Source organism: Chelonia mydas, chromosome 25, assembly GCF_015237465.2.
Source record: "Chelonia mydas isolate rCheMyd1 chromosome 25, rCheMyd1.pri.v2, whole genome shotgun sequence".
Taxonomy (NCBI): Eukaryota; Metazoa; Chordata; order Testudines; family Cheloniidae; genus Chelonia; species Chelonia mydas.
In genome coordinates this window covers 10,925,935-10,941,199 of record NC_057858.1, presented here as the reverse complement: position 1 = coordinate 10,941,199, position 15,265 = coordinate 10,925,935, and the positions used below count along the sequence as shown (strand labels likewise).

The 15,265-nt window shown below is 53.6% G+C and overlaps 1 protein-coding gene and 1 non-coding gene across 6 annotated transcripts in view; one reads left to right on the top strand and one right to left on the bottom strand.

Moving 5' to 3' along the window:
• The window catches only part of R3HDM4 (R3H domain containing 4), a 30,661-nt gene extending 19,123 nt beyond the window's left edge, over positions 1-11,538 (top strand). For 4 of the 5 annotated variants that reach the window (XM_037885497.2, XM_037885496.2, XM_037885495.2 and 1 more), the window contains 5 exons: positions 1,696-1,819; positions 2,511-2,596; positions 5,327-5,412; positions 6,252-6,307; positions 8,106-11,538. In XM_037885497.2, the coding sequence (XP_037741425.1) occupies positions 1,696-1,819; positions 2,511-2,596; positions 5,327-5,412; positions 6,252-6,307; positions 8,106-8,209 (456 nt within the window). In that variant the 3' untranslated portion in view covers positions 8,210-11,538. The remainder of the gene's footprint in view (positions 1-1,695; positions 1,820-2,510; positions 2,597-5,326; positions 5,413-6,251; positions 6,308-8,105) is intronic. The other variant, XM_043536009.1, reaches the window with a different exon arrangement.
• A 3,438-nt stretch (positions 11,539-14,976) lies between these two features.
• LOC114022460 lies at positions 14,977-15,083 on the bottom strand. Its single transcript, XR_003566553.1, has one exon. It is a non-coding gene; the product is annotated as a U6 spliceosomal RNA (small nuclear RNA).
• Positions 15,084-15,265: the final 182 nt, after the last annotated feature.

The following is a 15,265-nucleotide window of genomic DNA, read 5'->3' as shown; positions in this document are numbered from 1 at the left end:
CCCCCTTTCACTGGGGCCAACTGCAGTCTGTATAAGCCAGTCGTCATAGGCAAGGGGGGTTTGGACCCGCTGCCTCTGCCTACCCTTGGGCTGCCCTGTTGCAACCCCAGTACCCTCTTTTAGGCCGTCTGCCAGGCCTGCAGCCTGGGGCTTTTCCAGTCTGGAGCCTCCCAGCTCCTCTGGCCTTCCCCAGCACTGCTTCACCTCAGGTACCCTGGTACGCTACCCAGTAGCGAGGCCCATCTCCCTCCACAGTTAGAGGAGACTCTGTGTGCTCCTGGCCCACTGTCCTCTTATAAGGGCCAGCTGCAGCCTGACTGGCGCGTGGCCCCCAGCTGAGGCTGCTTCTCCCAATCAGCCCCGCTTTTCCTTCCCTGCCACAGCCCTCTCCCCGGGCTGTTTTAAGCCTTTTAAGGCAGGAGCGGGTGACCACCCTGCTACAGGGGAACAAATATTTAATAATGGGCTCTTCAAGCTAGCAGAGAAAAGTGTAACACGATCCACTGGCTGGAAGTTGAAGCTAGACACATTCAGACTGGAAATGAGGTGTAAAGTTTTAATGGTGAGAGTAATTAATTGTTGGAACGGTTTATCCAGGGTTGTGGTGGATTTTTTACCACTGACAATTTTTAAATTAAGACGAGATGTTTTTCTAAAAGCTCTGCTCTAGGAGTTATTTTGGGGGAGTTCTCTGGCCTGTGTTATACAGTAGGTCAGACTAGATGATAACAATGGTCCCTTCTGGCCTTGGAATCTGACCAATAGAATACAGCATCACCTTGCTCGTGTGTGCTTTTTAACGCAGAGAAAGCTGATCTCTCCCCAGCTTATCTAAGATCCAGGGGCAGCGCTGGTGCTGTGAGTGCAGGACTGAAACCAGTAATAAACCCAGTATGCCTGTAGCCTTTTATGATCAAAGTGTGGCGTGGGTTAGAAAGACTAATTAGCCTTTAGCTCTGAGATCAGTTGGATTTCGTAAATGGCACCATCATTTCAGCACTCATCACATTCATTTAAAAAACCCATTAATAGGTTGGGTCCAAAAAAGACAGCAAACCTGCATTTCCTACCCCCGAAACAATCTGGTGATCAGTGAACCACTTGACCCAGACAGATGCATCTTGCGGAGAGTCCTGGAATATTCCAGGGGCCAGAGGAGCAAAGTCCAAAGCCCGTTCTGAGAATATCCTGCCACAGGTTCCAGCACTTTCAGCCCCAGGAGCTGACAGCAAAACCTCCTGGAGGGGGGTCACTGCCACACCAGGGCCATGCAGAACTTCTTGGATCAGAACTAACACCTTGAGCTGCTCCCAGAATGAATAAGTAGCAAGTTCAGAGCCCTGGTGTTACGAGCTCCAAACTCTGATCCAGTATCTCTGGGTGCGAACTCAGGCATTGTTACAAGGGCAGGGCTAGGCAGGCAAGGCTCTTCCTGTCAAGTAGTCTGTTCATCTCCGTTCCTTGCAGGCTGTGGATTTTCTAGGCTGCCCGAGGACTTCACTGAACAGATTGGCCCCATCTGACAAGCTCCAAGGACTGGGGGGGTTGGCTAGAGAGGCCGTAATTTATCCAAGTTTCAGGTGGTGCCAGGAGACCACGGCGTTGCATGTACCTGAAGTGGCCGAGTTCTGGTGACTGAATTGGAGTCTCCTGCACACGTCTACACTGAAATTGTGGTGTGACTTCCCTTCGCAGATCTGGAATGACTTCATGAACCGGTCTGGTGAGGAACAGGAGCGGGTCCTGCTCTACCTAGAGGAAGAGGCCAAGAAGAAGCACAAGAGGAAGCTCCCTGTTAAAGCAGAGGACACGTGGAAAGGTACCGAGAGGGGAAGGAAAGGCTGGACAGGGGTGACTTTGAATCTTGAAGTGGGTGTTACGTTCCCGTGCATCATCTTGCTGCCCCACTTCCTCCTACATCTCTCCATGCCGGAGAAGCGTGACAACCTGCCCTCTCTGCTAAAAGAATCAGCAGGGACCTAGTTAATATTGAGCCTCAGTTTATCAGGTGTGTCTGCCTGGACCCCACAGAGGTGAGAGGGGGCAGGTCATGCCACCCGGAGCTATGGGGGTAAGTTCATCCCTGTGCTGGTGCTGAGGCTGGTTCAGGACAGAGGGGAAGCAACTTGTGTCTCCCTGATTCCAGGCGTACGGGGCTTGCAGCTGCAGGGAATCACTGGGGTGACTGGCACAGCGTGCCTCTTCCTGTTCCAGATCCCTCTTGGCCAAGCTGCCCTCGGCATGCCCCTCCACTGAAGGTGCTCTGGTGGGGAAGGTTGCTGCCTCTTGTGCCCTTCACATGCTAAGAAGAGAAGATGCCTGGCTGACATCCCCACTGGGGCAGAGTTATGGTGACTTGTGCACCTTGTTTGAGGAGTGCGACCTTCACTCTGCATTTGCCTGGTTTCTCCAACATTCATTCAAGTCCCTGGCTTGCGGCTGCAGCTGTCTCGTCCCTGAACAACACTGGGAATGCCGATTCTTTAAATCTGTTTCTTTGTTTCCTCCAGAGCATCCTGCTTACACGCCGAAAGAATGTTTCCAGCGCATCAGCCGCCGGCTTCGCACCACGCTGAGACGAGGCAGGATCCCCATGGTGAGACCCTGTCACATCATTGGTCTGGTGACTGTCCAGGTGCCGGAAGCTCCCATCTAGAACTAGAAGTTTCCTATAGGGTCGGTGACCCACATGCCCCTTCTATCCAGTGGGTGGAGCCAATGCTTGTTCTGACACTTCCTGATGCGGCTGCAGCTTGCTGCACGAGGGTATCTCTACGCTGCAGCTGACGGTGTGATTTGCAGCTCGTGCTCATGTACTTGCACTGGCTTCAATCTGGCTTCAATCTAAAAAGAGCAGGGAGGACGCGGTGGTGCCAGCCGCACAAGCGAGCGAGGATCCGGGGGGTGAGGTGGGCTTGTGGAGCCCAAGCTGCCCTGGCCTCGCTGCTATTTTTAGCAAGCTCGTTAGCTTAAGGCCAACACAGGTACGTCACGAGCTGCAGATTGTTGATGCTGAAGATGCTGCAGTTGACACAGGAAGCTTGGGTTGACATTTCCACCCAGTACAGTTCATGGGAATCAGGTGTCGAAATCGCAGTGCACAGGGCGTGACCAGAGAGGTCTAGTCAGCTCAAGAACAGAGTGGCTCAGAGATTTTGGGAGTGGGGCAGGGGGGAAATGGAGCATGTAATCTCTAGGTTGTGGGGTTTCAATGTGATCCAGGTCAGTAAGGACTGAATTCTTGTCATCTGCTGGCTGTTCAGTCCCTGGGAGCGGGGGCTAGAGGGTCGAGTCTCTCTAGGACTCCAGCTAGCTCCTGGTGTGTCCACATCACACACATCACAGCTGCCCTCCCTTTATTAATAAACTTCGGCAGGGGGAAAACCAAGGAACCAGTGGGGCACTGAGACAGCGCCAGCCTCCTCCATAGAGGCGGCCTCTCCACGTTGGGTTGAGGGGCGCTGGCAGGCCGCTGCGGGGAAGCTTGCTCTGCCCCAGCTTGTGCTGTTCCTATTCCGGAGATGGAGGATTTATCCCTCCAGGGCATCTGACACCTTAGCCCTGGTTCGCGCCGGAGGATGAAGTTGTCTCTGCGAGAGTTCGATGATCAAACATGAAGAAAGAAGGGAGCAAGGTCTGTAGGAAGGAGGTGGGGAAGGGAATGACATGAAGGATCCACAAGGGTATCTAGACTTCACCGGCGGGGTGCACGTTCCCATCGTGCACCTCCACTGATGGGAGGAAGACATTACGCTTGATCTGGTATGACCAGGCACGTCAGTAGGCATACACTGACAATTATCCCTTGTTACCGAAGGGCCCTTGGTCTCCGCTTCCTTTGATTTTGATTTTCAGTGCTATAATTTTCTTGGTCTGTTTTTCTGCTGCCTCTGTTCAACACCTGCTTTTAAAAGCAGCTCCAGCTTGTGCCTGGCGTGGCTGCTCCGATTTGCTCTCCAATTGCACCAATCTTTGCCGCTAATTTCTTAGGTCACGGTGCTCCAAAGAGCTGTGCTGTAGCTCCTCACTTATTATACTCCGGGGCAGGCGGGAGACAGGAAGCCAGAGTAACCTCCTGGAAGCCTTTTAGCTGCTGCTCCATTGTTAACGAGAATGTAAATATTTTCTGGGAGAGACTGTTTAGGGGAAACACATCAGCGCTGAGGTTTCTCTTCACAAGCTCTGGAGCTGGGAGCTGCTGCTCCTGGATTCTTGCTTGCCTCATGCTGCAGAGAACGAGGTTCCCCCGTCCCATCCCCATCAAACACGCATCTGAATGATTTGTATTGCAGCAGAGCCTAGATGCCCCACTGGAGATCAGGAGCTCATTAGGCTGGGCACTGGGCAAATACAGAGATTAAAGAGACTGGGGCTGCAGAGAGAAGTGACCTATCCAAGATCTGAGAACAGAACCCGGGAGTCCTGATCCAATGCCCTGATTGGAATGATTTTCCCTCTCCATTGGTAACAGCTAAAGGCTGGTGCTTCACATCCTACATCTTGGTCAGTTGCTCTCAGTGGGTCTGGAAAGGCTTGCAGGAAGGCACCTTGACATGGCATGGCTTCTCCCCAGCTTTCCATGCCCAGCATCCTTGTGATTGGGTTTATTGTCCAAACGTAAGCAAGTGAAACGGTCCCTCAGCCCAGCCTTTGTCCCAGGGTTTCACAGCCTCCCTCCCCAGGGGTCTCTGGTGATCCTGCTTCGTGCAGCTTCACACTCCCAGCCAGCTCTGTTACTCTTCTGGAACAGCAGTTCCAGGGCAATCTTACTGGGCAGCTGGCCCCTTGTCCCATCACACCCCCTCTGACAGGCCGTCATCACCCCTGCCTCCCCCCTTGAATTCGCTCAGTTGGGCCCACCTGCCCTGACACCTGGGCCTGGTCTGCTGGGACTCGCTGATCTGCCACCTGCCGAGGAGTCAGATCTGAAATGCTACATTATATTTATTTTTTTCCCAAACCTGGCTCTGATTACAAAAGCAGAGATGTTCCTGGGGCCCGGTCCCTGTGACCAGCTGTGTGCATCAACTCCCTGCCTGCACAGGTGAGGCGGCAGAATGTGACTTCATGTAGGGAACACAAACCACGCAGGCACGGAAGCTTGCTGCCCAGGGGTATGGAAGACCCAATATCCTGGCAACCATACACTTTGGAGGGAGATGTCTGGGATCTTGTGGCATTCTGTTTGCGGGTCGGCCTGTCGGCTGGCTCAGCTTTCTGGATGCATGCAGCTCCTAGCCTGCAGGTAGTGACCTGATGCTGGTTTCAAGCTTCCAAATAGCTTCTCAGCCATATTGTCACCCCCACTTGATTCTCATTTTTGCAGGGGACCCTGGAGTGTCTGGAGGAGGAGTTACTGGCCTTTTTCTCCGTCACCCCTCACTCTGTCTACACAGCAATGATGGACAATAGGTAATCCTTTTTCCTTGCTGCTGGGACGGCAGGACACCTTTGCTCCTGTCCCAGAGGAAGTGGGAGGAGGGAGGGTTTTGCATGGTGACTCCTGCTTGAGCCGGTTCCCGCTTAGTAATGAGGTCACTGGGTGTGTGTGACGGTCAATCTGTCAAGGTGCCAGGTACACAGGATCTTTGGGGCTGATCTTGCAGACTGCAGGCACGAACCAGACAGAGCTGCCCCACGAAGGGGCCTTTGACTCGAGTTCTTCGGAGATGCCTGTTGCAATGGACTTGTGGGGATCGGAGGCCTCTGCCTGCATCCCCTCGAACCCAGTCGTTTGCCTTCCGTCCACCAAACGCGGGTATGTCCTCACTGCAAGAAAAGGCCCGTGGCTGGCGCATGGCAGCTGACTCGCGTTCGGGAGGGCTCAGGCTGCTGGGCTATAAAATCGCAGTGTAGATGTCCAATCTTGGGCTGGAGCCCGAGCTGTGGCACCCTTCCCCCCAAGGGGTCCCAGAGCACAGGTTCTAGCCCAAGCCTGGCTGTCTCCACTGATTGTATAGCCCCGCGAGCCTGAGTCAGCTGATAAAGGCCAGCTCCGGGTGTTTGACTGCCGTGTAGACATACCCCAAGAGTCGGATCTGATCTGAGATCGCTCGCTGGAGAGGGAATCAACCAACCCGTCCTCTTCAGAGAGAGATGGCCGGATTAGCTCCAGTCTCAGGTTATCTAGACCTCGGCTCGTTTGCCGCAGGGGGCCTAATGTGCTGTGAAGCTTCTGATCCCTGAGCTCTGATGGTGGAGTTTAAAGAACCACTTGTGACCAAAGCCCGGTTGGTTTGTTTTTGTTCCAGCTTTGAGCGGCTGCTGCTCCATGCCCTCTGCCAGTACATGGACCTCGTCTCTGCCAGTAAGAGCCTTGTTTTGGTTCTCTTCTCTCCATTGCTATCAAGCCTCTCCAGCTAAGCCCTCTTCCTCCCCACCCTCCCGTCACCCCTGCCCGCCTTCCACTGCAGCTCCCAGATAACTCTCACCACACGCTGCCAGCGTTTCCCCGTGGCTCTGGGAGCTGGGGAGTCAGGTGGGTTACCCTGGGAGATTGTTTGAAGGCCGCATGGGGCTGGGAGGCAGGAATTCCAGCATTGTAATCCCAGCTGTGCCAGTGAGGAGTCGTGCAGCGTGGGGTATCTTCCAGTGCCTAATTCCTGCTCCGCTAGGGTGCTGCAGGGTTTGACTAGCTACTGTTTGTACAGCAGTTGGAAATGCAAGTTGCTGTCTCAAATGCTAAGCACCATTCTGTATGGCCAGTCCTCTTAGGGCCAGATCCTAAGAATCCAAACGCCAGGATGCAGCCCTTAATTACAAGCTCAATGAACTTCTTGCAACCCACTTGACTGTCCTGGGCTTTGCTTCCCTCCCGCTGTGCGTCATTATTCCATGCATCCTCTGGCAAGGCCCAGGGGTGGGGAAAGGAAGGAATCTGTTCCCAAGCTGCGGTACTGCTTACAGCTAGCGGGGTGTGCATTAGGGGAGATGGAGTTGGAGTGTGTTGGGTGGCATGTCTGGGCTGGGAACCCCATTCACTCTGGCATGTTGGCAAGTCAGTGGGAGTTGCTGCTGCTTATACCGGGGCCGAGTTTGGCCCAGAGATTCGACATCCCACCGCAAGGCTGAGCCCCTGGGAGACGTCCTGCCGGTCCTAGAATTGATCTCGCTATCGGCGGCTGCTCTGGGTGAGCCGTTCGCTGGGGAGTGAGCATGCTTCTGTCCTTCCACTTGTTCATCGGGAGGTTTGGCTCAGTGGGTTCAAAACAACCAGCTGTTTGCTTGGCCCAGTCAGTCTCTTGTTGCATCAGCCTTTGTCTGCTGCTCCCTTCCAGGCAGCGAGCTGGCCTGGCCACCAGAAGCCAGCAGGAGAGTGTCTGTCTGGAGGGTGTTATGGGCTGGAAGGGCATGCTGCGTGCGGTCTGTGTGCGAAGGGAGCTCACGGGGCGAGGCTAACTTTTTGTGTTGGAAATGAGCACATACAAATCCTACTGGGAATACAGCACCTTGCAGCTGGGAGGCACAGTGGTTTAGCAGGTCAGATGTGGGCTGGGCCTGGTCTCGAATCCTGCCAGAGACTCTGACCTTGGGCAAGTCATGTTGTGCTTCAGTTTCCCCATCTGTAAAACATGGCTCATTCTACTTGCCTCTCTCTGGGCAGTGCTGTGAGAGGTCATTGTGGGGTCTGCAAGCAGGCGTGCTCCTGCCCTGTTCTTAACCCAGTGCATGCAAACATTCCAGATCTGGCCCAAACTTACCTCCTCTTTGAGGCTTGCATTTATCAACTTGGCTGCCCAGCACCCTCAGGCGACTTTGAAAACGTCAGCCTTAAGTAACCAAACACAAACCTCAACCCAAGAGTTCTCCTGAGTGTGGCTGTGGCTGGCAGTTTTCTCCAGGCAGGACACCACTGTCGATGCCTCTGGTGCCTTCTGTGTTAGGTGCTCATCTAGCTTATCCCCCTTGGATCGGAACTAATGAGACCCACCTGGTCTGATCGCTGGGGTGAGTGAGTAGAAGAGCACTTTATCTTTCTGTTTGGTCCCAGAATATGACCCCAGTTGCAGGCCCAAATCCTGTGGTCTTTGCTCTGACTGTGTGAGAGATGGAGGCATGATCTGGCTCCAAAAAAAGAACTCAGATTCCTTCCTCTCTCTGTCCAGGTTCTGACTTTGAAGGGAAACGCCAAATGAAAGTGAGCAACAAACATGGAGTCTTCCTGCCCCCAGAGTTACTGCTGTCCACCTACTTGGAACAGATGAGCTGATAAGCCTGGAAGACATCCCACTCGGTGCTCTGAAGGCTTCTACGATCCCCAGATCTGCTATCCGTCCACTCAGTCCTCAGCGTACAAATGGGGTGTGTCCCCACCCTCTCCGACGATTCTCTGCACTTGTGCAATGGCCTAACAGGCGGGTGGGTTTGTGTGGAGTGGGTTAGATCGCAATCCCTTGTGCCCTGCTTCAAGACGGGAAGTCTTCCCTTGCCCATCACTGAAGCTCTGCAGGCATCTCCCGCAGCTGCCACTGTCTCTTCTCTGTGTGGCACAAGCTTTGCAACACGTGGGTGTGACTTCCGGCTTCCTCCCCACCCCTGGGGTGCTCCTGGTTCCACCCAAGGCTTCTCCATACCGCTCCTGGTACCCGGTGGAGGGCACCATCTCTGCTCCTCGCAGGCAGGGGGGTCTGGCAGAGGCCTGCAAGCACCCCCCAGGCAGCCCACTCTGTCCGGAATGGAACCACCTATTGGACAGCCCAAAACATCAACCTTTGTCATGCTCAAGTGTCCAACCCCTTCTCAAAGACATGGTCAGGACTGAGGACTCTGCCTCTCTTGAAGCCTTTGCCCTGGATGGGCAGAGTCCTGCGGGTGAGGGTGGTAGGAGCTGACTCCAGGGGTCTCCCCTGCTGCCTGTAGGCTGGTGGGAGGTGAGGAAGCGTCATCCCTGCAGCGTTCCCTCCGAGGGCCCATCGACACTGTCAAATGCATATCAGCTGTTGTTGCGGCACTGTTCCCTCTTGTAGTGTAGATGGGATCTTGATTGTGTCTCTTCTGCCCCACAAGCCATGTTCCGGATTCAGAATCCAGCCAGGTTCGGGGCGATGGTGAAAGTCCTGTTCTCATAAAATGGAATTGTGCTTTTATTGGTGCTGGGGGAACAAGATCGCTCTTGAATAGTGGAGATGGGCCCTTCATCTCAGCCCCTTCGGGCCACATCCTGCCCTCATTTCTCTGACTCACTGGCCTCTTTGCTTGGCAGGGAGACTCCAGGACCTGCTGCAGCTGCCAGATATCACCACGCTTATGGTGTGAGACCAGTCTGCCTAGCCCTGCCTTGGGCGTGGCGCTATCTCCCAGCAGTAGCTGCGCTCCCTGGAAGCTCATTTAAACACAAACAGCCTGTCCCTGGGTGCCTCTGGCTTCCCCCGGGGGTGAATTTGGAGCAGTATTTTTGTGACAAAACAGTTCCCTTTCGGTCTTAGCATTTCAGCGGCTCTGACCTTGCCGTTGAGCATCTGAATTGGTCTCATTCACCAGCTCAGTAAACACTTCAACAGGAGCCTAAAGCTTCGGCAGCGGCTGAAGTGCTTTGCCGAATCAGGACCTGAACGTCCAGCAGCTGCCTGGAGCATATAACTTGTAAATTGCATTTCACAAACCAGGGAGGCAGGGGAAGAACCTGGGGTCAATTACCACAGACTGCAACAGCCTGCTTTGGCTGGTGCCTAACCCTACTTCCACTCGCCACAGAGCGCTTTAAAACATCGCAGGGTCAGCCCTGGATACAATCCAGTGGCATATCGGGGGTGTAGATCCCACCGAATGCATGCATTAGCACTTACCTAGCCTTGGCAAAGGAGTGAAATATCTGTGTGAAAAGCTCGAAGACATGTCCAAGCAGGACTCGGCGCCCCCCTCCCCTGCTGGCTGCTTGGTTTTGGACTAGGGAGAGCGATCTGTTAGTTCTGACAGAAGCTCAGCGGAGAAGCTGTCCAGGGAGCCAGCCCTGAGTGGGAGTAACTAGCCCATTGTTTAGTGCCTCCGTGTAGATTGGCATTGAGCAAACAGCCCTCTGCAGCCAGACCGCTATTGTTTAAGCTTTGGTACAGTTATCAGTGAGACAGTAACACAAAGGTCTGGCTTTCTCTGCAGTGTGGGGGCCTTTTCTTAATGTAATAGTGTGTCATTTATACAGATGTGTGTTGGTGATTGTGGAATCCAAGCCAGGGCCTTAGCAGTCCTACCGCTCGCAAGCGTGGCTGGGTGGTCAGAGCTGAACATCACAGCTTGGGCCACCTGGGTCTGCCAGGGGTATCTGGCGCGGGGGGAGGGCGGGGGGGGAGTTTTATATCATGGCGCAATTTAAATGGTTCCGTTTCCAGCTCTCTAGTGCTGTAACGAGCCCGTTCGGATATGTGTGGTTTTTAATATGTATACTACGTGTTGGGGTGTTTAATTTGGTGCATATCAAGAGCTGCTCTCACCTGTACATAGCAGCTGGTTTAAAGGGATGGGCCAGGTTTGATTCTCCACCATCCCGCGCTGCCTGTGTCTGATCAGCCCTGCGGGGAAACGCTCCTGTGTTGGGATTCTCTGCAGCTGTGAGTAGTAAAGAATCCCGACTGAGGCGCGCGCACTTGTACTCTCTGCACAGGTTCGGGGCTTGATTCTCCTCTCCGCTATAGTGCGGCTCCCTTGGTTTCACTGGAGTTACTCCTGACTTATATGGGTTAGTGACCAGAATTAGGCCCCCGGAGGGCAGGATCAGGCCCCTTTCCCCTCTTCTCGCTGAGCACCAGTGTAGCTCGTGAGTGAGGCTGTACACTGAGTGGGTGGAGAATCGGGCTCCGTTGACATCTCCTCTTCCCTTGTAAACCAGCTGGATGTAAAAAAACTTTTTTCAGCAAAACAACCTCTCACACAACAGTGGAGGACCCTTGATTTGCTTTGGACAGCCAGGCTCTCCTGGGCGTGGGTGGGGGTCTGCTCTAGCTGGACAATGCAGCATAGCAGACCGCAGCCCTTGACCTCCCGTGGGTGCGCTTTTGTGTGTGTCAAAGCCACGCGCTATTCTGGGAGCTGCTCTGGGCAGAAAAGGCAGACTCCTGCCAGAGTCCCTGCTCTGCTCTGCCCTGGGGCCTGGCGTCCTCTCCTGCCAGCTCTGCACACTGCCTCTCCAGCCCATGCTCCTGGTCTGGTGAGATGGCGCAAACCAAAGTGATCTTGGCACGGACAGTGCCTCTGTGCAGCCCAGCACCCGATCAGGACCGTACTGCGGATTGTAACGTGGACATGGATGTTGTGTGTCGTGCTTCCGGAAATGGTTATCGATTTTTCTTTTTAATTGTGTCACTTGTACCTGCCAGCCCCAGCTCTTGCCTCTGTTGAAAGGACCGTCCCCTGTTCTCACCGCAGCCTTCACCTGCAAATCCATGCGTGGGCTGGTGACTGTGTGGCGTTGGTAATGCTTTAGTCTGCTGTAAACCAGAGGCCAAAACCGGGGCTTCTGCTGAAAGGGGAAAAAAACGATTCCTTGTGAGCTGACTCAGCTGGGGAAGGTATGTGCACAAGGACAATAAATCATGGTGCTCCGGAGTCATCTGTCTGCTCGTGTGTCGTGTCATAGCGATCGCCCTCTGTCCAAGCCAGGGCTTGAGGGTGGTATTGTTAGCAAGAGGTGTAGGACGCTAAGGGTTTGTCTACACAAGCACTTTTGTCAGTGAAGGGTGTGGAAAAAGCACACGGTGTGGACAGCGCTATGTCGGCAGGAGACCCTCGTTGAGGCGTGATTTAATTATGCCGGTGGGAGAGCTTTCTCCCGTCAGCCTATATCGGCTACACAGGAGGCCTTACAGCGGTACGGCTGTGCCACTGTGTGGTCCGTAGTGAAGACCTGGCCTAATGGAATATCCCGTCGTGCTCAGACGTGAGGCAATTAACTTGTGAATCATCCTAACTGGAAGAAACTCCAGGGCTTCTGATGCAGCACTGTCCAATCTTCCATTTGAAGAGAAACAGTGCCAGCTGCCACCACCCGCTGAGTTTAAATCCACTTAGCACGCTGGGTGTTGTGAAACTGACAGTGATTGAAAATATAATTTACACCTATCTACTATGTATTATGGAGCTTTGTTCTCCATAATAGCTGATTTCTTAAACTGTCAAACACAGACAAAGCAGGGAGGAGGCTGCAGCTTAGATGAAAGGCCATGGTCGTATCTACGCTAGGGAAGCCTGCAGCCCATCTACCTTCGGCAGCCTTAATTCCAGCCAGTGCTCTCAGCCCCTGGATCCAGGAGCCCTGTGGTCATTTGCAAATAGTGCTAATATTCTAGCAAAATAAAGCGTCTTCGGCCGGGCACGAGCGCCACTCAGCACCCAGACGAGAAATGGGACAATGGCTCGCTCCGGCAGCAGGAACACACGTCTCTGCATCGTGTTTGCCTGTTCCGTACAAGAGCATGGGTGTGACCCCCCCCGCATCACCCCCCCAACCCCCTGCGTGATCATATTAATGGAGATGGGGCTGGCAGACTCCCCTGTTCTGGGCAGCAGGGGGCTGGGGGGAAGAGGAGAAAGTGGGTAGAATCAGAAGCCTGATACAACCTGTGAGTAAGGATCCAAAATCTGAACAGCTTGGTCCAGATCCTCTGCTCTTCTTTCAATCGTCCATTCTCTTGGGGGGGATGTTATCGTGATCTGCCACGTCTTCCTCCTTCTGCTGTCTCTCTTTCAGTCCCTCTTTCCATGGGGTCAGTCTCTTGTGGCTCTCTCTGCCCACTCTCTTTAGTTCTCCAGCCCCCTCTCTCAACCTTCCATCACTCATGCGCCTGCCCCCTTGGATCACTGACAATCACCCTCCATCTAGCCACACATCTGCCCCTTGGGGCCACATGCACACTCCCCAAAACACTCGTATGCACCCCAGGGGACTGACTGTCATTTATCCTGTAGCCACTGAGCATCTGGATTCTAGGGAGCCAGGGGAGATGCCCGTTCGGACCCCTCCCCACCCCACCTCAGCCTAAGCTGAAAGTGGGACCAGGGTCACGGGGCTGGGCTTTGTGCCTTATCTCTCCTGCTTCTGGACAGGCGGTGCTGCCTCAGCTCCTTGCAAGCTGCTGTTGAACATGGAAACTCAGGGCAGTCGGGCCCTAATGAGCAGCTTTATTCACAGGCACACGGGCATTAAAAGCACCAGTCTGATGGAGCCCTGTGGAGCACTCGCTCTCGCTCTCGCTCTTGCCACTTACCGGCTCCCCAGGCAGCCCTAGGAGGTCTCGAATGGCCACCCATGGCGCAGAAGCGTTACCCCCTGCCGGGCTGCATGGGAAGGCAGGAGCCAGGGAGCGAAGCAAGCTTGCACGGAGGGAGAGCTGTAGGGGGATCACAGTGACTGAGGGGCCTCTGGCCAGCCCAACTGCCTGGTTCATTCCGGCAGAGCTTCAGTCATCGCTCTGAAGCCCCCTGCGGGTTCTGACTGGAGCCATCAGGCCCAAGGACTGAGCCCACAGGGCTTCCCAGCACCACCTGCTCTCTGTCTGGTTTTCTCATCTTGCACTTTTTCATTTGGGGTTTGCAAGTGCATTAGATCGGCCTCCATCTGCCTTTGCTGGACAGGGTGGAGGAGCAGGGGTGATCATGCGGAGGGGACAAGGGACACAATGCTTTGTTCCACTTGCATGTTTCATGCACACACATGAAACCAGCTGGCTGCATGCCCCTGGGGGACCAACCCAGCGCCTCAGGTGTGTCCACAGAGCGCCAGGCCTGAGGAGTGACTTTAAGCCCCCCAGGGGAGAGAGAACTGTCCCAGAGGCCCTGCTTGGTCACACTGCATCATGCAAAGTGGGAGACAGGGAGCGTCTGTTTGTGCAGCCCCTAGCACCCTGGGGCCCTGGTCCATGACACAGCCTGCTGGCTACTACCACAAGAGAGCTAACAATAATTAAAAGAGGGCTGCCCAGCTGTCAAGAAGCTGAATGCGTCCCCAGGTCTCAGGTTGTTTCTTGTTCCCGGGAGCAGGCAGCGTGGAAAGGGAATGGGAACAGGTCAAGGAGCTGGGTAAGTCAGGGTGGTCACTAGGGGCAGTAACTCTCTGCACCCCCACCATGCCTCCCCAGCTCATGGGAGCCAGGAGGACATGAAACTGCCAATGCCAATGAGAATGGGGTTTGGCACAGATTTCCTCCCCAGCAACAGCAGCGAACGTAGTTGTACTTGGGAATTTTCTGGTTTGAATGAAGCAGCTGGCAGCGTGTTCTGCAGGTCCCTGAAGTTTCATGTTGAAACCACAAATCCCACCCTGGCACCAGATGGTGGGTGGGTATTTGCTCAAACCTCAGAGTCCCTGATTCACTCCAAAACTCACTCCCCAGCTTGCTTGAACCTCAGCACTCACTTGTGCTGACCTCAAGCCCCCACGTGGCTGGCTCCAGACTTGGTCTGGCTGTGGCTTAAAACTTGATCTGGGTTCATTGAACTTCAGGCAAACCTGGTCCAAGTTACAGGGTGTAACAAAATCCCAAGCCAGGCAGGAACTCATGCCAATTAGATTATGGCACGTCACTTTCCCTAAAGAGAGAGCCTGGGGAATTCTGCAAATTTACTTGAGATAGTGAAGTTTTGTTGGATACTGAGATATTGGGGTTTATTTGGGTCTACACAAATAGCAAGTTGCTGGGGTTTATTTGCATGGATGCAAATACCAAGATCCTAGAGTTATTTGTATGTAACCAAGTAGAAAAAACAGTGGGGTGGATCTGGGTCTATGTATTTGGGGAATGAAGAGTGAGATTGTGGGGTAAGTTTGGGTTATGGGGGAACCTCAATATGCTAGAGTTGCTTTGGGTACCTCTGAATAATGAGATTTTTGTGGGGTGGGGTCTTGGACTTTCCCAAAGGCAGAGATTTGGGCAGCCCCAGCCCCAAATACTAGGGTCATTTGTAAAATCCTGCTGCAGAGGGAGTTAACAGAAATGCCCCAAGGGGACGTTTCTTTTCACTCCTTACAAGAGGGGCAGGGCAGGCAAGAAAAATATGGAACGCTTCACGAATTTGCGTGTCATCCTTGCGCAGGGGCCATGCTAATCTTCTCTGTATCGTTCCAATTTTAGTATATGTGCTGCCGAAGCGAGCACAAATCCAAGCTCGACCAGCTCACTATTTATATCTCTAGAAATTTATTTTATTTTCAGTGAGGGTGATCTTAGTATGTTGTCAACTATATGTACCTAATTAATATTCTTGTTTATTTAATACATATCATTATTTTATTTCATAATAACCTTTTATTTGCATTAAATCCACTTAAATTTTGCCC